A 24,855-nucleotide genomic window follows, 5' to 3' on the forward strand; every position below is an offset into this window, starting at 1 on the left:
CCGATAGTGAAATGAGGATTCCTATATTATAGGAAGCTGAGATTTGGAGATGATTTGTCCAAGGTCACAAAGCTGGGCCCTGGCAGTGCTGAGACGAGGATTCAATCCCAGGCTCTCCACCCTTCCCTGAGCCCAGCTGCTTAGACACCAGGTCTCCCGCCAGGTCCTGTGGGGACAGAAGAGGATGGGGCAGCGAGCGGCTCAAATGCAGGTCTGGGTGACTGCAACGCACACCCCGCCTGGTCTCAGCACTCTCTGACCCACTACTCTGGGCTCCAGCCTCTCCTGGGGCCTGTCCCCTATCCCAACTCGGACTTCCTTTCTCCTCCCTGAGTCTGCAAACTTGGTGCCCGCTCCCCCCTCCCTCTCCATAGATGCCCTTGCTCTCATTTCCAGCATAAGGCTGCCGGTCCCTGAGTGCCCCAAGACCTAGCTCCAGCATCCCCCCCATACGGCCCCCTAACCCTCTGCTCACCCACCTGCGGGCCCCTCCCGGGAGTCCCTCTCCCTCCCCTCCATAGTTTATTCCATTCACTTGTCTACTCGTCTCTCCCCTTCATCACCCCTCTGTGAGCTCCCCTGGGGGAGGCCATGAACACTTTTTTAAAATTCCGATTTAAAAAGTAAGGTGTGTTGCTCGAGCACGATACGGAAAATACAAAAACAGCCGCAGCAGAAGTGGAAATCACCCGCTGTTCTGTCACCTGAAGATGACCGCCGTTAGAAAACTGGGGCCTCTACCCCACGGTTTCTCCAGGCTCGCACGTCTGCTTTTGCTCCCCTAAGCGAAGCCAGGGTCGCCCTGGAAGGTTTCGTGCTCTGCCTTTTAAAAGCGGTGTCTGGGGCGCCTGGGTGGCTCAGTGGATTAAAGCCACTGCCTTCGGCTCAGGTCATGATCTCAGGGTCCTGGGATCGAGCCCCACGTCGGGCTCTCTGCTCCGCAGGGAGCCTGCTTCCTCCTTTCTCTCTGCTTGCCTCTCTGCCTAGTTGTGATTTCTCTCTGTCAAATAAATAAAATATTAAAAAAAATAAAATAAAAGCGGTGTCTGCAGAGCTCTTGCACGACTGGCCAACGTCCTCCCTCACCGCGAACTGAAGTGGGCGATCACCCCGCGCGCAGAGGCCCCGCGTGGGCTTCCGGCTGCCTCCGGGGCAGGGACCCCCGCGCGGAAGCAGCCCGCGCTCCCAGCTCGCGGCCCAGCGCGCGCCTGTGCGCCCGAGGGTGTCAGCTTCGCGGTGGGGGGCGGTGGTGCGGGGCTGGCCGAGGGCGGGGTCGCTTCGAGTTCTTCGGACGGGGGCATTCTTGAGTTTGGGGCCCCTTTCTGGCAGACGCAGGCGGCCACTTCTCAGCCCGGGACCCGGGTGCCCCGCGGCCCCGCCCGCCGTTCGTTCCTCGTCCTGGGTCAGGGGATCCCGGGGGGAGGGAGAGGGCTCGGGGGACTGGCGGGGCGGGGCCGTGGGCGGGGCGCTCCCGCCAAAGCTTGGGGACCGACCCCGTGGAGCGGTGGTATCGCGAGAGCTCGCGGGAGGCGCGCGGCTCCCGGCAGCCGCACTTCCCGGTCGGCGTCGGCGGCGTAGTGCGCAGGCGCGGCGGGCGGGTTTCCCCGGGCTACAGCCGGCGCCGTCGCCGTCGCCCGCTCGTCGGCTGCCCGGCGCCATGGCGGGCTGCGCGGGGCGGGCTCCGCCGGGCTCCGAGGCGCGCCTCAGCCTCGCCACTTTCCTGCTGGGCGCCTCGGTGCTCGCGCTGCCGCTGCTCACGCGCGCCGGCCTGCAGGGCCGCACCGGGCTGGCGCTCTACGTGGCCGGGCTCAACGCGCTGCTGCTGCTGCTCTACCGGCCGCCGCGGTACCAGGTGCGGGCCGGGCGGAGGCGGGCCGGGCGGAGGCGGGCCGGGGCCGGGGTGAGGGCGGGAGCCCGTGGGTTGGGCCCGGCGCGCGGGCTCGGTCTGGTCGGGGTCGGGAGCTGGGCCTGCGGGAGACGGGGCCGCTTCCCCTGGGCGTGTTCTTCACCCGCGAGCTGAGGCGGCGGGAGGGACGCAGCCTCGCCAGGCTCGGGGCTCAAGGGGCGCGGGCCCCCACGTCTCCGGCGGAGTGGGTGGGAAATCGCAGTTGGTGCTGTTCGGCAGCTGCGGCAGAGGCGCCTGGGGTGGGGAGGGAGCGGGCCCGCGAGTTCTTTTACGTAATGTAAGGTGTGGAGACTTACCTGCTGCCAAGTGTCAGGTCAGGGGCGCCCGCAGTGACTCGGAGTCGCGCTTGCCCGGACCAGCTTCGCTGCGTGGTCTTGGGAAAATCCTGCCAGTAAACTAGGTTCGTGCGGTTTTCCCACGGCTCCGGAGAGCAATAGCAGCAATCCTAGCAGTGGCAGCTGGAACTAGGTGGCACCTGCTCTTGGTGCCTTACGTGGGTGCTCCCCACAGCAGTCCCCAGAGGTCGGTCTGGGGTTACCCCATCGTGTGTGTGAGGAAGCCCGAGGGCCAGAAAGGCTAAGTAGCTTGCCCAGGGCCACACCGCCAGACCTCCCTGATTCACCCTGTTACCGCTGAGCACGGCAGGGGTACTGGCTTGCCGGTAGCCTCCTTACCCAGGAAGTCGGGTGTGCTCCTGAATGCCAGCGTGTGCTCCGGGAGCAGCCAGGTGACTGAGCTGCTTTTGGGTCCCTTTCAGATAGCCATCCGAGCTTGTTTCCTTGGCTTTGTGTTCGGCTGCGGCGTGTTGCTAAGTTTCAGCCAGTCTTCTTGGAATCACTTTGGCTGGTAAGAAGTACTTGGGGGAATAATGGTTTTGAGGCGAGGGTGGGAGGATCCGAGGGTCGGAAGTGGTGTTTCCTCATCCCTTCGTCTCATCTCTGAGCGGCGGAAGGCTGTTGAGGTTTCTGTAAGGTCTCTAACTCCCACCTACATTCCTAGGTCTTGGACCCCAAGAGCTTGTGCCCACTGGTTGCTTCTGTCGCAGGCAGAAACAGGTCTCCCAGGCACCCTCCCGGTGGGTGCCCTCATCAGCAATATCAAGAGCCCTTCCCAGAAGAGGGTACAGGTCCTCGGTGACAGGAAGGGGCAAGGCTCAGGCTCGTCTTCACAGGCCTTTTCCATCTCTAATTTCTATTAGGTCACATCTAGTGCCTCCCCCACGGCCAGTGTAGGATTGTCCCCTACACTATGATTTCAGGCCCTTGAGCCTTCTAGTCCCTGACCTGGATATGAACCAGTGGCTTCAAGGTAAAAAGCTTTATCTCCTGTCATCAGTACTCTGAGCCATCTAATCCTTCTTTGCTGGAATTATTTGTTTTGTTGAACTTTTGTATTCAACATACATCACTGCTTTTTTTTATTATGCCCCTCTTTCATATTTTACGGTGTGTAGTATCATTTCTAACGGACTGATGGGCCCATAATGCCTTCCCTACGTATGTTCGTTTGGTCTGTTACATCCCACATGTAGTCCTTTCAAAACCCCACCTTCTGCAAACCTGAGCAGTCGTGTTACAGTCTGTGAGAGCTGTCCACTCTCACAGAGGTAGCAACGGGGTCTTCTCTTAGAATTCAGGGACAGTTCTGCAGACCCGGATTTGTACTTTGAGTTATGACTGACTTGATTCCCTTGCCCCAGCTTACCTCTCTGTCTTTTTGTTCTTAAACAGGTATATGTGCTCCTTGTCACTGTTCCATTTCTCGGAGTACTTAGTCACAGCAGTCAACAACCCCAAAAGCCTGTCCTTGGATTCCTTTCTCCTGAATCACAGTCTGGAGTACACAGTAGCTGCTCTTTCTTCTTGGATAGAGTTCACACTAGAAAATATCTTTTGGCCAGGTCAGTGTGTCCTACTTTCTCTTCCAGAGGGGAGAAGGGTGGTTTTGTGCAGGCCTGAGGGCAGTGACTTGGGTTAACCTCTCAGGTATAATCTCCCGGAGTGATTTTCCCCAGATCTCAATCCTCACTAAGCTCTTTATAGAGGACAAGCAGAGCCTGTGAATTCCACTGCTGGATTTTTGAATGGAGGACGGGTTGACCGTTTGCCTGAAGCCTGCTGTAACATGCCACACTACCTAACGTATCAACCTGTGGCAGCTGTAACCCTAACTTTACAGTCAGAGACTTGCCTCTGTTCATTTTCTGTGACTTGAGACTTTTCTTGCGAAGATTTTCTTAACAAAAAGCTATACATCTGGGGCGCCTGGTTGGCTCAGTGGGTTAAAGCCTCTGCCTTCGGCTCAGGTCATGATCTCAGGGTCCTGGGATCGAGCCCCACATTGGGTTCTCTGCTCTGCGGGGAGCCTGCTTCCTCCTCTCTCTCTCTGCCTGTCTCTCTGCCTACTTGTGATCTCTGTCAAATAAATAAATAAAATCTTAAAAAAAAAAAAAAAAAGCTATACATCTGAAACCTGCTCTCCAATTGAACTTTCCACAGCAAATTAAGTGAAATGTTTGTGGTTCCCAGGATTCAGTAAAGAGCCAGGGCGGCAGACACTACATCCTTCTCTGCTTCCCTTAGCTCTCCTTGTCCCCAGGGGAGGCGTGGGGCATGTGGCAGAGCAACATGGATGGGGAGTCCATCAGGTCTTTGCCAAGATGCTCTGATTGGGTTGTTGGCACGTTAAACAGATGAACAGCACAACTTAGGGGAATGTGTTTTGCTTATAATTTTTAATGTGATGACAAATGCTGATTGCCCACTAGCATGTTTCCTAATGTTGCTAGCCTTGGAAAAATAGGTTAATTTTAAGCATCCGCAGGGAGAGCACCACAGTCTGGTGTCTTCACTTCCTGTCTCTCACATGTCTCTCCTCCAGAACTGAAGCAGATCACCTGGCTCAGTGCCATGGGGCTGCTGATGGTGGTCTTTGGAGAATGTCTGAGGAAAGCGGCGATGTTCACAGCTGGCTCCAATTTCAACCACGTGGTGCAGAATGAGAAATCGGAAACCCACACTCTGGTGACAAGTGGAGTGTACGCTTGGTTCCGGCACCCTTCCTATGTTGGGTGGTTTTACTGGAGTATTGGAACCCAGGTATAGTATCAGAATTGACAGTGGCTGCCTTTAATTTCTTTTACTTTTTTAAGATTGACATAACTCACATACCATAAAATTCACCATTTCAAAGTGTCCAGCTCAGTGGATTTATTAGATTGTCGGTCTCCTTTAAATAGGTCCATCTGCCCCTTGTCGTGTTTTGAGTGAGAACGAAATAAAGCGCCAAAGAACTGATGTAGTCCTTAACATTTTTTTACTGTATACCTAAAATCTGGGTGTCCTAAACTTGTAAGCTCCTGGCGATTCTAGGTGCTATACCCATTCCCTGCTTCTTAACTTAGATCTGGAGCACCCCAGTCGGGTGAGGACAGGGATGGGGCTTTGGGGAGAGAGAGCCTTCTGCTGCTCAGGTGGATTCTGATTTTCATTAGAAGCTGCTGTTGATGAGGCCAAGGTCTGGATTAGATTTAACATGAGCTGTAGAGGTTTATTCTGTCTAAGGTTGCAGACCAAGCCTTGTTTCCTGCCCGTTGCCTCTTAAATATGTTCTCTTGGTCCTAGAAAGACTTGGCCAGAGAATGTGACCAGAGCTTAGGACACTCCTCACCTCTTTGGGAAAATCCAGTCTGGGGCCCCCAAGCATTCCATTGGCAATGCATGGTCTGTTGGGGACTCTCTGGTGACCCCCAATGGTGTAGAAGAGGCAGGACAGTCCACACAGAACTTATTTTAATACTTGGATTTCTGAAACCTAACACTGCATCAGCGGTCCTGTTCCCTGAGAACAAGCTGACGGAAGTTGAATCCGTCATCTGCCGGAAATGCCGCCTACATACGGAAGTGCTCTAGGAACGAAGAGTTTGCCCACCTCTGTGACCATCGGTCTTTTCAACTGTCACCCAGTACACACGCGTGTATAAAAGTGGAACAGGCCTTTCCCAGGATAGTACTTACTGAGTACAAAATACCCTGTTTCTTGTCTTATTGGTTCTATTTATGATGCAATGAATGGATTTCAGGGCTCAGGAACAGGTTGAGGCCTGCAGTTGGGAAACCCCACCGCAGGGTGTGGTGGCTGTGAGGGCACAGGCTCCAGGCTCGCCGACAGGGCCGGTCCTGGCTTCCGCGTCGGCTGCGTAGCCTGCCTGCCCTCACACACTGAGCATGGCGGTGCCGCCTCGGGGGTTTGCCGTGGGGGCTGTTTGGTTGGAAAGAGCTTCGCTGGGGCTTGAAATACCGCTAAGTACCCCGTAAGCAGTGATGGGAATAAGAAGTCGAGGGCATGTGCCTGGCCTTCTGGGTGGAAGTTGCCTCCTTGGGGAGGACGTGTGTCCGTGGGGGTCCGTCAGAGTGGGCAGGGCTGGAGTGGTGGGTTTCCCACACAGCACAGAAGTTCCTGAGAGCGGGGAGATGTTCTTGGCCTGGAGGGGTTGTTTGGCAGTGGCTCAGAGGGGAAAGACGTTCTCAAAGTGGGAAAAGCACATGAGTAAGGAGGTGACAGGCAGTCCAAGTGGGTACAGCCCAGGGGAAGGGAGCTGGAGGAAGTGACTAAGGCACAGCTTTTCTTGGTTTGGGCAAGAGAGTGGTTTGAAGACGGGTGATTTCACAATAGCTCTGTATGTGGTACAGGGTTAGGCTGGGGTGGGGGGGGGCGAGGAGAAGGGACGAGGTAGCCGTGAGGGGTGTGTGTGTGTGTGTGTGTGTGTGAGCATGGAACGGGAGGGGAGGGGCAGGCTGGGAGCGCCACAGGAACTCACACCTGGCGTGGGATCAGGAGCTGCTGTCACCTGCCCTGAGGATTGAAATCTGAAAAGTTGATCTTGTAGTTTTTAATTATTTTTATTTTTAAAATATTTTATTTATTAATTTGTCAGAGAGAGCACACGAGTGAGCACAGCAGGGGGAGCACAGGCAGAGGGAGAGGGGGAAGCAGACTCCCCGCTGAGCAGGGAGCCCGATGTGGGGCTCAGTCCCAGGACCCTGGGATCATGACCTGAGCCAAAGGCAGACGTTTAATCAACTGAGCCACCCAGGCGTCCCGTGAAAAGGTGATCTTTTAATTTTTAGATCTCTCTCATATAAGAGGAACCACCAAAGGGCGCCTGGGTTCCTCAGTGGGTTAAAGCCTCTGCCTTTGGCTCGGGTCATAATCCCGGGGTCCCAGGATTGAGCCCTACATCGGGCTCTCTGCTCAGCGGGGAGCCTGCTTCCCCCCCCCACCCCCTCCCTGCCTACTTGTGATCTCTGTCTGTCAAATAAATAAAAACAAAGCATTAAAAAAAAGAAACAAACCACCAGAAAGTGTCTAGAAAAAAACTACAGTGCTCAGTGTTTAGCTCTAATGTGGAAGGAGCGGTAAGGTTTCCGTGAACGGCCTCAGGTCTCAAAGACCCTAGTAGTATTTTGAGAGTCTCTTGGGCTGTTGGCAGGAAGTCCTGTGTGGACATTCAGGAGAAACAGGTGCTGCTGAAGTTCTTGGTGTCAGGACACTGACCCTGATCACCTTCGTGTCCTCCGCCAGGTGATGCTGTGTAACCCCATCTGTGGCATTGGCTACGCTCTGACAGTGTGGCGATTCTTCCGAGATCGAACAGAAGAAGAGGAGATCTCGTTAATTCACTTTTTTGGAGAGGAGTACCTGGAGTATAAGAAGCGGGTGCCCACAGGGCTGCCTTTTATAAAAGGGGTCAAGGTCGAGCTATAACACAGCTGGAGCGGGCCAGGCCGGGCCCAGAGGCCTCACGCCGCACGTGGCCTGGGCCATGGCTGCCTCCCGTCAGCCGCTCTGCAGAATGGATTTTCCGAACCATTTTATATGTCACCAATTACGCTTCTGGAATATCACTCAAGACCAGTGGTCAGAAGGCCGTAGGACCAAAGGACCCCACCCCCTAGAGCAATCTGTTCTTGGGCTGAATCAAGGTAGGACACAGATCGAAGATGGACAAGGAGCAAATAACAGCAGTATTCGACACTGGCCCCCTAGAAGGGCCCTGGTGACAGCCCCAGCCGCGCGCCATCCCCCACGAGGCATTTAGTGTCACGAGGACCCCTTGGGAGCGGTTTCTTCGGCAGGAAGTGGTGCATGGGCAGCAGTGCTTAGTGAGGGACACATGCGGAGTCCTTACCCGAGCAGCGCAGACAGCACAGCTTTGGCCTCTTCTCTCTGTGCTTAAGTGCATGAGCGCCTGGACCGTTTTAAAGATATTCTCTATAAGGCACTTTGGCTCTTAATATATTTAATCGTATTTACATATCTATTTTTTATAAATAGCGGTATAAATCTCAAGGGGGACTTTGTGTTTCGAGCCCCAGCTTTCATTTGGCAGAAAGGCAGCATGGACACCTCCGGACGCTTTGGCTGAGTGGCTTTGTGTTAACCAGGACACGCCAAGCCGGGGAGACTGTGGGCCCCTGTGGCTTTCCCTGGGGTCCTGGCTCCTGCTCTTCTCCCGAGAGGGGGCTGTTACCGGTGACAGGCATGCGGGAAGATGTGTCATTTTCCTTTATCCAAGAAATGCTAACTGAAGCCGCGCTCTGTGTGAGGCCTTGTTAACGGTCGGGAAGCACTACTCTCCGTTTATTTGGGGTTTTAGTCCTACTGCTTCACGGCTTATAGTTTTGTGTTTCATTGAAGTCTCTTAACTCCTGATTTCTATGTTCGCTCACAAAATGCCGCGACAGACTGTTTGAGCATATATAACTACACAGTTCAAGCGAGTCAGCTCACGAAAGTCTTAAATAGAGCAAATGATCCCAACTGAGAATTAGTCAGTATTTTTGTTTTTCAAGTTTGGGGAGAGTGGTTGGCTTTAACTGCATCAGCTTTAAGACCCTGGTTTAATTCTGGACAAGAGAGGGTCTTGGTCTCAGCACGAAATCCTTCCTGCAGTTGGCGGTGGCCGCTACCGAGAGCCGAGAGCTGCCCGGCGGCCACGCCATGCCCGGCGGCTTCGAGGAGCCGCTTAACCTTTCTGTGCCTAGACTCCCCATCTGTAGAATGGGGTCGATACCACCTACCTCATAGGGATGTTGTGAAAACCTAGAAGAACAACGTCAGACGTTTCTGATCCTTAGATAGGAGAGATGGCGCAAATGGAATCCGCACCGTGCGAGATGGCACAGACGCGGACCCGGTCGGCCGTACCAGACGCTGGAGTTGTGTGTCCCGAAGAGCGTGTTACCAACTCAGAAGTAGTACTGACTTCTAGATTCCATGGCCTAATTGATTTTTTCGTTATTATATATACCAAAGAGGTTTACGGGTTTGTTGATTCCTGGGATGACACTCTCCTGGTGTGAGTGGACCCTGCCATCGGCCCTCGAGAGGGCCTTGCAGCCAGGCCGGCCGAGGCCACCGCTGGAGCTCGCAGCAGCCGGTCCCTCTGGCACGAACACCCCCCAGTGGGGCGTCGACATGCACTTACTCTGGGAACTTGAGTCGAATCCGTTCTGGCTTGCTCTCCAGACCACGCTTAGCCAAGTCAATGCCACTCGGGACTGTAGACTGGAGGAGGGCGTGTCTGGGGCGTCGGGAGCCATCCCCACCTTCCTGAGGGAAAGTTCTGTGCTGCATCTAACAGGATTGGACCCAGCTTTCATGCCCCCCGGGGGCGGGGCGGGGCGGGGTGCTATGAAGTGTTTAATAGATGGAGAACAGCTCCTGACGGCCCCTGGCTCTGTGGACAGAAAGTGATCTCAGCTTTGTCCACCTGCTGGAGTTCACGAAGCCCACCTTGCTGCCAGGCCCTTGAGCTCGGGAGGCAGGCCCCATGTTTCTGCAGTGAGATGCTGCTGTTACACCGCTGGGCTTTAAAGAACAGTCCCGTGGGCGGGAGTAGGGAGACACCCCCCCCCCCCCCCCCCCCGTACACCCAGGGTAGAAGTCAGCGGTTACTTGGGGGGAAGAGATGAGCTACTTAGGGGAAGACTTGGCAGGTGGTTGACTTTCATCTAGTACTGACATTCTCAACTTATTTTTAACTTTATAAATTTAGCAGTGACATTGTACTCGGCAGAGAATCAGGTTAATGAAGTACAGGCTTTTTGGGTATTCCCTAAAGCTTTTTGGGTAAAGGCCACGTCACCAGTTCCCTCAAAATAAGAAACTGTCAAGAGATGACTGACTTTTTCCATTGCGGGTTTTAAAGTGGAGATTCTTAAATGGAGAAAAGGCAGTGCATGGAACAGAGCTACTCCGAAGGAGCATGAGATGAAACCGTCTGTGAGGATCTGCAGGCTGGGGCGGAGAATAGCGGCTTACAGGAGAGGAAGAGAGTAGCACGGGCCTGGCTGAAGGTGAAAGACGGCGTACCCCACTGGCCATCATCTGTAGGAACTGCTTGAGCCTAGAGACTAAACTTGATCAATCCCTGGCATTTATTTAACACTCTGAATGATCGACGTGGTAGGGAAATACTCCTAAACCGTACTCGTGTTACTAGCTTAGGCTCAGGAGGGCCGGCCGTAGCTCAGGCTCATTCTGGCAGCCGTCCCTCCGTCACAGGTACAGTAAACCACTGTCCCTTCTCTGCACTTTCTTACTGCCTTAGATAGCTGTGGTCTCCCACCGCCACCTTGCTTCTGTAGTGGCTTGATGAGGCTGGTGGGGGAGGCTTGCGCTCTGTGCCCTGCTGTGAGAGCTTGCCGCCTTGCCCTGGGCCTGGAGCGCCAGCCGTCGGGGCGGTGGTCCCAAGCGCTTGCTCTAGAGGAAGCCGTCCCTTAGCTAGGAGAGTAATTTAATGGAGTAATTATTCTACTCTTCTTTTTACATGCAGAAATGTTTATTTAAATATTTTAAATTGGATTTTCTTTCACAGATACTGAATATTCTTTCCAATTCTTAAATAAAACTGTACTTGATTTCACTACGAACCATAGCGTGGTTGTGTGGGACGTCATCACGTCACCTCTAAGGAATGTCCAGGACCTCCCGCGTAAAACCAGATGTATTTTGCCCACTCAGTCCAGTTCTGAATTCTGATCTCTGTAGCCAGTCCGTTATGACAAGTTCCTCCCACCCAGTAGGCCCCCGGGGGTTTGTGAGGCTGGGGAACGAGCGTGTGTGTGCCCCAGAACAGCAGGGGCAGAGGCGCTGGACGTGGACGTGGACGTGGTGCTCTCGGGTACTGACGTACTGGTCTCCCTGGCGCATGGAAGCCATTTGCTGCTGGAAACCACTGAACAGGCTGGATATCTGCTTAAAATGTGACTGTGGACATTTTTATCTCCAAAATGAAATTTTAGGTCATCCAGATTATTTTCCTCCTTAAGCACTGGTGAAATTCCATCTCAGAGAAAGGGCACCACACAGGAGTGGAAACCACGGGAGAAGTCACTTCGGGGTCATCCTTTACTATCGATAGAAGGTGAATACCCGAGAGTGACCGTCTGGAAAAGCGGAGAAGTTGTGACCACCTCCTGCTGCACACGCCGCCAGCCGCTTCTCTGCCCCGTGAGCTCAGTCCTTGTGTAAAAGGAGAAAACCGGAGCCACGGTTTTGAGTCTGTGCCCAGGGTACTGGGCACAGCTTACCGGCGGGGGGGGGGGCTGTGGCTCAGGGACGCTGCGATTGTTTGAGGCGGGGCAGGGGCTGCACCGTGCCAGAGTCCCACGATCTCGAGTTCGGGGTGGTGCACGCTGGGCCCACAGACGCCTGGAAGGGGCCCGAGCAGCGAGGGGCTTTGCCACGTGGCCCGGGAGGCCGTCCCCAGTCCCCAGCCTCCCGAGGAGGACCGGGGCTTCATGCAGTGCAGACACCGGGAAGAGTGAAGCTTAGTTAAGGCCAAAGAGCCTGAAATGAGGGCCTGGCAGAGTTGCTGGGTTTTTCTGCTGTTCAGTGATTACCCTTTGTTTCATGATGGGAACAGCCTTTTCTTAAATATCCCAGTCCTCCTGTGTGGGCTGTAAAACGCCCACCCCTCCGGGTCAGTCCCATTTGCTAAGTCGGGCGCTCCCTCCACGTGGGGACGTCAGCCCCGTCCTTCTGTCTGGGTCTGGGGGCGTCTTTCCTCTTCAGCAGAGGCTCTTCTGTGGGGCTGCTCAGAGGCCGGCCGCTCCCTCTGGGTTCTGATGTTTTCTCTCTCTCCTCTGTGACACTCACCGGGTCGTTCCTAAAGGGACACTTGATGTGAGTTCTACTGGCCACCCCCACACCAGCACTAACATCCACGGGGGCCGAGGCTTTCGGAACGGGAAGCCTTTCTGGGACCACCCGTGGGTGAACCGGAACCGGATCGTCTCCCGAAGGAGTCTCACGGTTACTGAGTTTTAGTTGCCCGAACAAGTGCAGTTCAGGCTTTCTCAGAGCCTTGTGGGACAACAGGTTCAAAAGGACTCTCCGCTGGAGCACCTGGGCTACACCTGGCGGCAGAGAGGGTGAGACCAGTGTTTCTCCTCCGGCAAGTATTTTGGCAGACACCATCTCCAGCGAACAGTGACGCTCTCACGTGGAGTTACTTTTTCTCATTTCGGAGACTCTGAGGCACTTGGTGTGAGTGCCTGCGGGTCGGTCTGCAGTGCGTGCAGCCCTGGGCCGCATGAGTGGCGCAGGCCGCAGCCACGGCTGCTTGTAATTCTAGAACGCGGGCCGCATCCGCCCTCTGAACTCTCCGGCCCCGTGTTTCATGAACAGACCCAGCTGAGCTCGTAGGGCTGGTCAGCAGCAAGCCTGGGCCAGATGGGAAAGAAAACCCGGGGCCTGTCTCTGTGCCCCACGTTTGTCTCTGAGATTGAATCACTTGCCACTTGGGCTGGGGAGCCCCGCCTTACCTGGCCTGTGTCTCTCCACTGGCGCCGTCATCGTGCGTGTTTTGTAGGTGCTCCGACTGTGGGTCCGCGGGCGCCTGAAGCCTGAGGGAGAGAAACAGCTCCCAGCAGGCTGGAAGGCAGAGAGCAGGCCACGCCTGTCCTGCAGCTCTAGACAACCCAACTGAGCGAGACGCTCCTGGGCCTGCCTAGGGTTTTGGTCCTCAGATACTGACTAGGGCTGGGGCCGCTCTCGGGACAGCTGTGATGTGGTCAGCAGACATGCGGAGGTTGGGAAGAAGGCGCTGCAGGGCCAGGCAGCAGGGACTGGCAGCAGCAGAGACCCGTGTGGAGAGGATCTCTGGGACAGTCTGAAGCAAGAACCTTCTAGGCAGAGGATGGGAAGGGGGAACTGGTCTGCCTTGTCTGGGGACCTGAAAGGCCATTGTGACTGGAGTGTGGTGAGGGCTAGTGTGGTTGGAGGGGGACGAGGAGGGTCCCAAAAGGGCTGTCAGGCCCAGAGTGATGGGGCTCTAGGCCTTAAGACCGCTGGCTATGGAACACCCTAGAGGGGCTGCAGATGGTCGGTGATGGTGGCTTGGCCTGGGGCGGCCGTGGAGACAGCTATGGCCTGAGACAGTCATGTCAGCAGGACTCGGGGTTGTTGGAAATGGGGCGAGGAAAGGAAAGGAATCGGAAGGCCCCTGGCCTTCTCACTTGGGCATCTGGCTGCTGTGGTGCCACTCCCTGGGCTGGGGGCGGGGTTATGGAGTCCTGCCACGGGGGATCTGAGACACCTGTGATGTGTCCAGGTGGAGACCCCCAGGAAGGGGCAGTTGGAGAGGGTCTGGAGCTCAGGAGGGCCTGTGCTGGGGAGGGCTTGAAGGTTGTCTGTGTCACAGTGGGATTTAAGTGGATGAAGCCATTAAGCATAGGGTGTGGGATGGGGAGAGGCCGTAGGACTGGGCCGTGGGGAAAGCTGGCGCTTGGGCACCGCGCAGAGGTGGCAGAGTGGCCAGACAGCCTAAGAAGGGACCGCCTGAGCGGCAGGAGGGAAACAGGTGTGGGCTGCCTTGGAAGAAAGAGAGGAGTGTGGTGAGGACGGCCGTGAGCACTACTGAGACCGAGGGCTGCAGCCAGAGGCCCCTGAGGACAACCTGCCCCAGGAGTGGGCTCGGGGCGGGTGGGGCTGCCCGCAGGGGAAAGGGAGGAAACAGAGGCGGCAACCCCAGATGCCTGGAAAATGGTGCCCTGGAAAGGGACAGAGGCAGCCTCCCTCCTCCCTCCAAACCTCCAGGAGCTGGGCTCTAGCCTGAGCTGCTTCCCCTTTGCCAAAACGGATCACAGGTGCCATTTCCCCCACAAAGCCAGGCAGCCAGGAGCACATCCCTTGAAGCCATTTTCGCACCGAAGCAGGGCACCGGGAAGGAAATGCGCACAAATGGTCAGAACGAGGCTTGGTACGTGCGCTTAGCCTGAACAAGTTGGGTAGACAGGACCCAGAACGTCCCCTCCGCCCAGAGGCCCCCGGGATGATCAGCATCTCAACTGCTGATGCCAGAGGCTAGGTGTGTCTGGTTCTGAGGTTTTATAAATGGAATTGCGCAGTGTGTGGAGTGAACGGCCTTGAACGCCCGTTGAGGAGGAGACACTGCAGCCCGTCCTGGCTAGACCGGGACGCCACCAGGACTGTGCGGAGCTGTGCCGAGTCTGACCTCTGCGAGTCAGGAGGCTCCCCTGCGGCTTGGTTGAACATAGAGTTGCACACACTTTAGTTTTCCTTCTTCCTCAAAGTCGCTAAAACTCCAGTAAGGGGGCCAAAACAATAGGGGAAAAAACTTCTCCAGGTTGAGAACAGAAAAGGATAACACCCAGATTTTTGAAGCTGGAGGGCACACGGCAGGGGTTAACTACCTCAGCAGACGCGAGACACTCAGGCTCAGAGTGGACAGGGGGGCAAGCCTCGGCCCGTGTCCATTCACACCACAGAATCCTAGAGGGCCCAGCAACTGGCGGCCCCCTTGCCTCTGCAACGGGGAGGACGGCCCAGGAACAGGGAGCGGGGTGACAGTCAAGGTCCTTAGTGCAGAGCCGCTGCTCCTCCCACAGCCCACCAGAGGGGGCTGTGTCAGAGGGTACCACACCCAGGTGAGAACCGTGTGTCTGCAAATGCTTTACACGACAGCCTCCAGGGAAGAGACTGGGGAAAACACAGAAAAAAGCCCTGCATGGCCCAACCCCCCGCTCTGAAGCGCCATCCACATGCTCCGATTACCTGGTCCGCCCCTGTTCCCCGGCTCCTACTACGAGCACATGCTCAAAGATGGCTGCAGAGAAGCCTTTAACATGGAAGATGGAAGCCTAAACCAACACGTGGAGGAAAGAGACTTAAGGAAGAAAGAAACAGTAAACACCATCAGCCTCAGAGGGTTAAGACACATCCGAGAAACAACAGAAAGCTGCGAAAAAGACAAGTCTGGGGTACATTGGAAAACAATGAAATTTTCAAAAGTGCTCATGGAAATTTTCTTCAAAAGTGAAGAACTCAGTACAAGGGTTGGGAGAAAAAGGACATGTCACAGAAGGCACAGCAGACAAAGAGAAGAAAAGCTGGAGAAGGCAATTCAGAAGGCCAGCCCGGAAGAGCCGATATCCAGTAATAGGGATTCCAGAAAGAGAAAAAGTGAAATCAACTCACTGGTTCAAAAAGATGTGTGTCAAAACGGAAGGAAGTGAACTTCCAGACTGCAAGGACGTTCAGAAAGAACAGACGGCGTTCTTTCTGATGGACAGGAGTGACCCTCACCAGTGGGAAGTTTCAGAACCCTGGGACCAGAGAAAATTCCACAAGCTTCTGAAGAGAATAAGTAGGTCTTGTCACAAGATTAAGTATCACAATGCCATCAAACTTCTCAAAGACAGCCTTGGAAGTTAGAAAATAATACAGTGATGCTGTCAAAGGAGAATCATTTCCAATCTAGAATTTTTTTTAAGATTTTATTTATTTGACAGAGATCACAAGTCTACGGCCATACCACCCTGAACGCGCCCGATCTCGTCTGATCTCGGAAGCTAAGCAGGGTCGGGCCTGGTTAGTACTTGGATGGGAGACAGAGATCACAAGCAGGCAGAGAGGCAGGCAGAGACAGAGAGGGAAGCAGGCTCCCTGCTGAGCAAAGAGCCCAAAGTGGGGCTCAATCCCAGGACTCCGAGACCATGACCTGAGCCGAAGGCAGAGGCTTAACCCACTGAGCCACCCAGGCGCCCACCAGTCTAGAATTTCGATCTGAATTCTACACCCAGCAAAACTATCAGTCAAGTGTGAAGGCAGAATACAGACATTTCAGACTTGCGCTCTCCAACATATAGACCTCCCGTGCGCCCTTGTTCAAAGGACTATGGTGGGGAGGGGTAGACTCCACCAAACCACCAAAGAGGAAACGTGGGATACAGGAAACAGATCAAAGGCAGGGGTGAGGCAAATGGAAGTCCCCAAGAAGGTGGTAGAGGACGAGCTCTGGCTGACTGACGGTTGTGCTCCAGACCTGTAGAGCAATCAGCCCACCCTGAGGCCAGGTGACTCAAGAGACGGGCACATTGAGGACCTGCCACCAACATCCCTCTGCCATGGTAACACCTTTTGATGCCCAAGTGCAGTGCCGAGAGCCGAGCCTTGTCCAGACGTGGCTTAAGCATGTAGTCAGAACATTCTGCTCTCTCCTCCGTGTCCTGCTGCCGGGATCTGCTGAGGGCCCTCATTACACCCCCAAGAAGTATCTTTTGCTTTGACCTATTCCTGAGGGCTAGAGGGAGCGATTTTGTGCCTCGAAGCAGAAACTCAAAGCAGCCCACTCATTCTGTGTTTTTGGAGATGTCCAGAACCTGGTCTGCCCAGACACCCAGTGAACCCTCATATTCTGACCCACTGACTTCCCAAAAGGAGCTCTTCTGAATGTGTGGTACCTTTCCCACGCACATCCTTGTGTCTTGGCTCTCCTGTGAACACCCCTTGGTCTCACCTGGGCTCCAGCCGCTCCTTCACCTTGGCAATGGAGCGGATGTAGGGCGTGATCTGCTTGGTGATGGCGGTCAGGTAGGCATTCTCCTGCTTCAGCTGGAGAAGGTCATGAAGCTGGGCTGTGGGAGCCAAGGCCAGAGCACTGGGTCTTGTCTTCAGGTTCTCACTGTCAAGCCTCATACCATCTAAATATCCCAACCACTTCAGCGACTGCCTCTTTAATTAAAGGGCAATGTAAGACTTGTGAAGGCATTCTGCTTACTGAATCCTGACCTCATAGGTATCGTTTTGGAGCATTAGCAATTGTGGGGCAAAGTCGAGGGCTACGGGGAGGAGCATGGGAGTTTGTATCTGGTTAGTGGATAGCTGACTTCCTGCCCCTGCCAGGACGCGGGTTAGCTCCAGGAAAGGGGTGCACCGGCCGCAGTGGCCTGTGACCTTCGTAAATCTCCTGCTCGTTAGCCACCCGCTGGTAGGATTCCTCCCAAATCTGAAAGAGAAAGTGAGTTGGATGTTGCATAGGGCCATGAGTTGGAATTTCCACTGGTGGCATTTCTGTCCTCTAGCTACTCAGGGCCGTAGGGCACCCCCAGCTAGTTCACGTGATTCTAGGCAGCAAAGACCCCAGTTCCAGAGCCTGCCACACGAGGGCCTCATGATGGACCAGACCAAGGCCCTCCTTCTCTCCCCTTCCAGTCTCGGGGTAGCCTGTGTTCAAGCTGACAGGCGGGGCTGCAGGGAAGTCAGGAGCGGGGCGGGGGTGGGGGGTGGCGGTCCGCTACCTCCTGGAAGACTGCTCGCATCCCCTGCAGGGAAGCGTACTCCGAGGCGATCTGCACGTCCACCTGCAGGGACTTGCGCAGGATGTCTCCCATGATCTCCGCCTTGATGAGCGAGTGGTGCTTGGTGAGGTCCCGGTGCAGCTCTTGGACCTGATCCTTCAGGTTCTGCATCTCTGCCTGCAGGCGCTGTGCAGGGAGACCCAGTGAGCGCCTGCCCGGCTGCGTTCCCCGCGGGGGCCCTGGAGGCCAGGACCAGATTGGCCACTGCACTTTGGTGAGAGGGAGCAGTGGGGCCTTTCCCAGCCCGCAGGTCCCTGGCCCCCGCTCACCCGGTAGGAGTCCTCATAGTGGCGGCAGTGCTCTGTGAACGGCGTGTCCTCCCCCTCCGCCAGCAGCACCTTGGTGCTGATGGACCGGTGCAGTGTGGGCTTTTGGACCAGAGACCCCAACACCCTTCCCACTGGGGAAGGGCTGCTGGTCCCCATCAGCACCTTGGGGCCTGAGCCCGCTGCTAGCCTGAGGAGAGAGCCAGTGTGAATGCAGATGGGGGAGCGGTGAGAGAGTCTTCCCCTTCTCCAGGCTCTCAACCTCTCCCCCTGGATCGCACACCAGAACCACTTAGGGGCTCTGAAAAAGCCCCGGGAAGCCCCCCGCGCCAGGACTAGGACATCAGCACATGGTATTTAAAAAACTCCCCAGGGAAGTGTCTGTGTACAGACAAGAGTCCATCAGGACGTGTCAGGGCTGGTCCGGGGTTAACTTTGTTCACTCACACGTGGGACTTTGGACATTTGGCCTGATGCCCAGTATCCCCGGACTGGGTTCCCGGGGTCCCTGGCACATACGTCCAGCTCGGGCGTTTCTCCTAAGTCCTCCGTGTTGCTGGCTCTCCAGACTAAGACCTGGAGGTCAGGCCTTTAGCTCAAGCTGCCCCTTCCTTTCAGTCCCTGCGTGCCCTGTCCTGGGTGGTGGCAGCTGCCGGGGCGGCTGGGGACAGCCCCGGGGCCTCCCCATCCTCCCCTAACCAGGTTTCGGGACCTGGGAAGGGCGGCAAGCAGCCAGACCCCACTGCGATGGGAGCCCTCTGCTGCCCCCCCCCCCCCCCGCCCGCGCCGCTGCTCACGTGCTGGTGCCGCCCCCAGCACCTGTTGTCCGCCGCGGTCTGCCTCGGGCCCAGCAGCAACAGCGGCTCCAGGCAGCGTGCGAACTCCGCGTGGTGGTCACTAGCGATCTGGGCGGCAGGAGCGGGTGGTGAGGCAGCCTTTGTACCTGCTGGTTCCCCCGGCCCAGCCCAGCCCACTCCGCCCCGTGCACCTTGCTGTTCTGGGCTGGTCGGAGGCGCTGGGGACGGGTGACGATGGCCTGCAGCCTCTCCATCAGCTCCTGCAGCAGGACGGGGGTGCTCAGGCCCGCGGAGGGGCTGGGAGGTGAGGAGTAAGCAGGCAGGGCTGTCTTTGGCATTTTACCTGCTGTGCGTCGGGGCCTCCAGCCCTTCCCTGGGACTGTCCCAGAACCCCCACACCACCCCAGCCCCCAAACCCACAGGCAAGTTGGGGGTGGCTGGACTCCAGTAGACACACTACACTTGGGGGCAGTGGAGGCTCATGCTCCCTTCCAGGCTTCACTGTCCTTTTATTTTATTTTAAAGATTTTATTCATTTATTTGAGAGACAGAGATCACAAATAGGCAGAGAGGCAGAGAGAGAGAGAGGAGGAAGCAGGCTCCCTGCTGAGCAGCGGGGCTTAATCCCTGAGCCGAAGGCAGAGGCTTTAACCCACTGAGCCACCCAGCGCCCCTTCACTGTCCTTTTAAAAGGGACTCAGCTAAATGGTTCCCCATGATGGTGTGGGGGAGGGGAAGGTAAGCCCTGGAGAGCCCTGGTGCAGCTGCCCAGGGGCAGGCTGCCACGCCCCGAGGTGGCAGTCCGGTGTGCAGTCCGGTGTGCAGAGTCTGGCTAGCGGGAGCTCTCTCGGGAGCTAGGGGGACTCACATAGCCCAGGTCCAGGAACTCAGCCTTATTGGCCAAGCTGAGGAAGGAAGAGCAGATGACCAGGTGAACCTGCGGAAGGGACCCTATTCAGAACCGGGCCAGGGGAGGGAGGCCTCTGGCCTGGGGTGCCCAGCCCTGAACCCCCAGCTCCCCTCACCTGCAGGGTGGGCAACAGAGTGGCCAGGTGGGACAGCTGCTCCTTGAAGGCTCTGTCCTTCTCTTCGTACTGGCTGGGGGAGGAACAGGCAGCCCATTCTCGGTGGGGACTGCCGCTCACCCCCACCTACGGGGACCTCAGAAGCGGGAAGTTGCATCTCCGCACCACCTTTGTGCACCCTCCCCGTCAGCACTTCCTGCACCCGGGGGCACCCTGCCCTCCTCACCCAGAGGTCCTGCTCCCAGGGTGGGGCCAGGTCTGCCCAGGTCCAAGCAGTGAGGCCAAGAGGCAGGGGGTGGAGACCCTGCCATCACTCACCTCTGCACAGCCTGCAGCAACAGCGCTTTCCTCTCCGCCAGTTTGTCCTGGGAGGGAGAGCTGCTTCGGACTTGGCCTGCTCAGCGGGCCACCTCCCGGCACTCACCCACACCCCGGCCCCAGACACGCAGCTGGAGAGGCTGCACCTCCCCAGCCTCCTAGCCCTTCCTTCCCGCATCCAGCGGCCTGAGGGCCCTGGGGGACCTCCTGGGGGAAGCCTTCCCTCCCCAGCCCTCCCCCCCACCCCCCCTCCCCACCACCCCCCCTCCCCACCGCACCAGCCTGGGGCTGGATCTCTCCTGGCCACCTGACTAAGGAACTTCTGGAAGCCACTCCATGCTTGCCATCCCGCTACACCGCAAACTCCCTGGTAGCGGGAGGTGGGGTGTTGTGACCGGGTCCACGGGTCCCCAGCACCCCTCACCTGCATGCTGCCGAAGAGGGCATGGATGGCGGCCTCCTCCTCCGTGGCGCTGCGCCGCACCTCCTCCACCATAGCCTGCAGCAGCTCGATGGCCTCCCGGGTGGCCGTCTGCAGGGCCTTCACGGCCTGGGAACACGGCGGCCTCAGCCCGGCGGGCGCACCCATCCCCGCCCTGGGCGCCCCCCCCCCACCCGCGCTCACCAGCACCGCCTGCTCCAGCCGCTCGCAGCCCTGCACGTAGGCTGACTCGAGGTCCACGCAGTGCGCCCGGCTCTCCCTGCGGGGAGCGGCTCGTGAGCCCCGCTCCGGGCCGCCCTCCAGCCGCCTCACCTCCCGTTCCCTCTACCCACCCCTGCATGTCCCGGAAGCAGCGGATGCACAGCAGCGACTTCTTGTCGGTGGAGAACATGATGTAGGGCTCGGCGTGCAGCGCTGCGGCGGGAGCAGCGGTGAGGGCTCCGGGCAGGCCCGCCCCCGCCCCCGGCCCCGGCCCCGGCCCCGGCCCCAGGCCCCTGCCCTGTGCACCGCACTCACTGCACTTCTGGAGCACGTCGCGGCTGCGCTGGCCCAGGGCCACGATGTCGTGGCGCGCGAACATGCGTGCCCGGTGCGTTTCATCGCGGCAGCGCGCGCACAGCGGCTGCCCGCACGTGTTGCAGAAGTACGTGGTCTCTGCATCCTGAGGAGGGAGGATCAGTGCAGCCTCAGCCCGCCCACCCGCTGGGGAGCCTGAGCCCACACCTGTCACTGAGCACGTTGGTCTCAGCGTGGGGGAGGCAGGTGGCTCCCACCATCCCTTTTGTGGGATCCTGACGCTCTAACACACCCAGTTCACGGATGAGAAGAGAACCTGAAGTGGGGTGGGGCACGGCAGAAACGTGTTACCTACAACAAAATTTCCAGCTTGAAGGCTTTCTGAGCCCTCCTTGGTACCTTCAATGGTAGCCAAATGACAGTGCCCACCCTGGCCATCTGGAGTCACGAGGTGGCGGGAAGAAGGAAGGGAATGAGAGCCTATTGGTTCCCCTTCCCTGGGCCAGAGCCGGGGCTGAGAGTCCGGGTCTCAGGCTGCAGCTGTGGTTTTGACCCCAGCAATGGCTACGAAAGCACAGACCCCAACTCCTTACTTCAGCGTTCAAGGCCATTGCCTCCCCTGCTCTCCCTACCTCCAGCTCCTAACCTCATGCTGGTCATCTCTCTGTGATGGAACTCACCTATCCTGCACTTGCCCAGCACACCCCAAGCTTTTGCTCCTGCAGGGCTGTCCTCCTAGGACTTGGGGTACCCTGCCCCCCACATGCAGCTTTCACAGGTCAAGAGTCCCACGTGCCTTTCACAGCCCAGCCTGAAGCCTACCTTCTGCTCCTTGGTCTTTCATAGCCTGGGGTGGGGGGGACAGGAATACCCCTCCGCACAACATGTTGTCCTCACTTCCCCTTGGGCAGTAGGTAGCTTCGGACAGCTCCCCAGGGAGCAGTGGGCCCTTAAGGGCAGACCCAAGCCTGGTCACCCGACAGCCCTTCCTGGAGGTCACAACTCCACCTTGAGTTGGGGACCAGTGAGCTCTCCCCACATCAAATGACTTTAACCTCCGCCACTATCTGCTAGTGCTTCAAGTCACTTACTCTGGACTTCAGTCGCCTCACCTGTAAAAGAGGGCCCACATTTGGGGTTCAGGGTGCCTTAGATTTTGGAGAATCCAAATGGATAATGGTCTAAGGACATGTTGGGTGCACACTGGGAGCCTCAGGACCATCAAACCTGGCACCCTCCGTCCCCGCCCCCCCCCTGCCCTCCCTGCCCACCCCCTGCCCTCCCCGCCCACCCCCTGCCCTCCCTGCCTGCTTGTGGCACTCCAGGTCACAGTTGGCACAATGCACGGCCTCCGAGCCATCCCCCGAGCTGTCCACCAGGAACTGCAGCAGCCGATCCACTGGAGGGAGCCCGCTGGGGCCCTTCACCACCGTCTGGTGTCTGTGGAGAAGCTGCAGCCACCATCCAGATGCCCGATCCCCTTCCTGGCCGCTGCCTACCTCCCGCCCCCCACATTCCAGGCTGGAACTAAAAATAGGACTTAGCATCTGCTATAGATCTCTCCGTGCTCACTCTGACCCTGTCCCTCCCCCGCCTCCTCCTGGGTGGATCCTGGGGGTCTTTGGGGTTGGTGGCAGCCTGGGATGTCAAGGGTGGAAACCTCCCCCCCAACCCCCTCTCACTGAATTGCACAAATCCAGGGACACCACTTGCAACTTGGGGCAACATAACCTGCTTCTGTTGGCCTAAAACTCAATTATCTCCAAAGTCGTTTCTGGGAATGTTATGACCACTGCGCTGAGATCCTGAACTGCGTAGCAGCACTGTGCAGCGACATGACCTATGTTCTAGCCTCCCTCTTGCCTCCAGACTTTCTATAGAAAGCCTCCGGCCCTCACTCCAGGCCTCGCTTAACCTGCTCTGTAAAATGGGCTGGAGCCCGCGCACTGCAGTGTGGAGAGGTGCCGGCTGGGAGCAGCGCAGAGCCGGAGCCCTGGCTTCCCTACACCTAGTTCCCCTCCCACAAGGAGCCCATCCCCCCACCCCCACCCCCACCCCCCGCGGTGGCCCGGGTGGGGGGGGGGCTCTTGGGGCTTCCAGGCACTCACTGGCACAGCGGGCAGGCGAGGCGGCCATCCGTGGCGCGCCCGCGCAGGCAGCCGGTGCAAAAGTCGTGGAAGCAATCCAACAGGCAGGGGCGCTCGAATTGTGCGTGGCACAGCGGGCACACCAGCGGGTGGCCGCTCGCGGAGTCCAGGGCACCCAGGCCCTCCAGGGGCGTGAAGATAGCTCCCGACATCTTCTGGGAGAGCTCAGGAAGGCGGCGGGGCGTGCCGGTGCGGGGACCAGGCCACGGAGCCCGCGCCAGCCCCCGCCAGTCCCCGCGTCCCCCTCAGCCTCCACGCGGCTCCTTCCTCTCTACCAGACCCGGACCCAACGGGGCGTCCAGCGGTCGTGGAGCGCTGGGATTGGGAGCGCTGGGAGCAGGGGCAACGGGCTGGAGGCGTGCGGAGGGGTCCTGTGCGCGGTCCCCTCCTCTCCGGCACTCCGTTGGTGGCCCTGGAAGGTCAGGCCGCAGGACCGGGCAGTGCGCCCTACCCAAGGTCTAGCCTCCCCTGCTTCCACTTCACCCACCTCGCCTCACTCCCACCCCAGGAATTCCCCTCCCGGTGTCCTCTGGGTGACCTGCAGGCGACACCCCTTCCTCGCTGGGCCGCAGCATTGCTCGGGCGCGGCGCTCCCGTCCAACCTTCCCAGGCCGGCCGCTGCACCGCGACGGCCCGGGCTGCAGCCACTCCGCGCGTCGCCCCGAGGGCAGAGGCGGTTACACCGAGGCTGGAAACGACCGCGTGGGGCGAGGGTCACCTCAGTCACCGAGGCTGACTGGCTCCCGCCCGGGGTGACCGAGCCCGGAGCCTGGAGCCGCAGGAGCACTGCGCAGGGCGCGGCCCGAGGACCCTGACTCTGGAGGCCCCCTGGCTAGACCCGCTCTCTCCCTGCGCACTGGGGCCCGGACGCGAGCGGGTCTGCGGGTCCCCATTTTTTCCACGGCCGATTGGGGGCGCCAGAGAGCAGCGGCCGCCTCTCCGCAGACTGCCGGGTGCTGGAGAGAGCGCGCGGGGAGGGGTCTGGAATCCCAGGCCTGTCTCTGGCGGGTTGGGGTCTCAGAGCGGCCAAGTCACCGACCTTTCAGAGCCTCAGAGCTCGGGTGACATAGGGCCGGCCTCTCGGTGATGCCCGCGAGTTTAATGACGTGAAATGCGCCTGCTGGGCTTCCAAATAATTAGGGTCCCCACCCCCCGCACCAGCCCAGTTCTCAACGAGAAGGGCTGGGCTTGGAGGGAGAGGAGGTTCTGAGCCCTTCCGGCAGGGCTCCCTCTGCTGTTCTTGGCCTGGCCAGTGCTTGTTTATCCCAGTGCTCTTTTCTAGAGTGCCTTCCATCTTGGGGCCATTGTCTGGCTTCTCTGCACGTGTTATTCTGAGCTCTGGGATAAGCAGTCTCTGTCTCTGCCTCTCTTGAACTCAAGCCCATAGCCTGACCTACAGAAGGCGTCCCATAAAGTGTTACTGATCAGTTAGGAAAAGCTAGGAATTAATATTCAAGCTGGGTTTTGAAGGATGAGTAGGAGTTTGAGAGCAGAAGAAAGGGAGTGAATTCAGGGTTAAACCACGGGATCTCTTAAGGTTCCTCCCTACCTGGGTTACATCTGTGCTCCAAGCAGCAATAACCCAATAACCGTAACAATGGCTAATGTTGTGGGCCAATGTACTATTCAGAGTTCTTTTACTTGTATTAATTCACCTAATCTTGACAACAGCCTTAGAAAGTAGAAAAGTTACCCTAGTAAGCGGTAGAGCTGGTATACAAAACTGGATGGGGCTTTATAAATAAATTATGCAGTAGTTTCCCTCTGGAG

At 57.6% G+C, this 24,855-nt stretch overlaps 2 protein-coding genes across 2 annotated transcripts; one reads left to right on the forward strand and one right to left on the reverse strand.

Annotated features, from left to right (window-relative positions):
• The first annotated feature begins 1,566 nt into the window (after positions 1-1,566).
• ICMT (isoprenylcysteine carboxyl methyltransferase) lies at positions 1,567-10,835 on the forward strand. Its single transcript, XM_046010393.1, has 5 exons — positions 1,567-1,852; positions 2,664-2,752; positions 3,637-3,806; positions 4,787-5,004; positions 7,490-10,835. Exons 1-5 carry the CDS (start codon positions 1,658-1,660, stop codon positions 7,670-7,672), a joined length of 855 nt encoding a protein of 284 aa, XP_045866349.1. The 5' UTR covers positions 1,567-1,657; the 3' UTR covers positions 7,673-10,835.
• Positions 10,733-23,928, reverse strand: RNF207 (ring finger protein 207). The gene is made up of 17 exons (XM_046010378.1): positions 23,047-23,928; positions 22,246-22,378; positions 20,939-21,083; positions 20,755-20,836; positions 20,606-20,681; positions 20,405-20,530; positions 19,981-20,027; positions 19,663-19,735; positions 19,506-19,574; positions 18,829-18,897; positions 18,660-18,745; positions 17,844-18,030; positions 17,515-17,700; positions 17,171-17,222; positions 16,734-16,851; positions 12,739-12,819; positions 10,733-12,080 (listed from the first exon to the last, which is right to left on the reverse strand). Exons 1-17 carry the CDS (start codon positions 23,235-23,237, stop codon positions 11,909-11,911), a joined length of 1,893 nt encoding a protein of 630 aa, XP_045866334.1. The 5' UTR covers positions 23,238-23,928; the 3' UTR covers positions 10,733-11,908.
• Positions 23,929-24,855: the final 927 nt, after the last annotated feature.

Source organism: Meles meles, chromosome 1 (genome assembly GCF_922984935.1).
Source record: "Meles meles chromosome 1, mMelMel3.1 paternal haplotype, whole genome shotgun sequence".
Classification (NCBI taxonomy): domain Eukaryota; kingdom Metazoa; phylum Chordata; class Mammalia; order Carnivora; family Mustelidae; genus Meles; species Meles meles.

What these genes read in the sequence shown, in the direction of transcription:
- ICMT (XM_046010393.1), top strand. Translation starts at nt 1,658, where the DNA reads ATGGCGGGCTGCGCGGGGCGGGCTCCGCCGGGCTCCGAGGCGCGCCTC. An exon ending in ACCGGCCGCCGCGGTACCAG is followed by an intron (nt 1,853 to 2,663) that starts GTGCGGGCCGGG and finishes GGTCCCTTTCAG; the next exon opens with ATAGCCATCCGAGCTTGTTT. An exon ending in TCTTGGAATCACTTTGGCTG is followed by an intron (nt 2,753 to 3,636) that starts GTAAGAAGTACT and finishes GTTCTTAAACAG; the next exon opens with GTATATGTGCTCCTTGTCAC.
- RNF207 (XM_046010378.1), bottom strand. Translation starts at nt 23,237, where the DNA reads ATGTCGGGAGCTATCTTCACGCCCCTGGAGGGCCTGGGTGCCCTGGAC. An exon ending in CTCTGTTGCCCACCCTGCAG is followed by an intron (nt 19,575 to 19,662) that starts GTGAGGGGAGCT and finishes TCCCTTCCGCAG; the next exon opens with GTTCACCTGGTCATCTGCTC. An exon ending in TGCGAGCAGTCTTCCAGGAG is followed by an intron (nt 17,223 to 17,514) that starts GTAGCGGACCGC and finishes TTTCTCTTTCAG; the next exon opens with ATTTGGGAGGAATCCTACCA.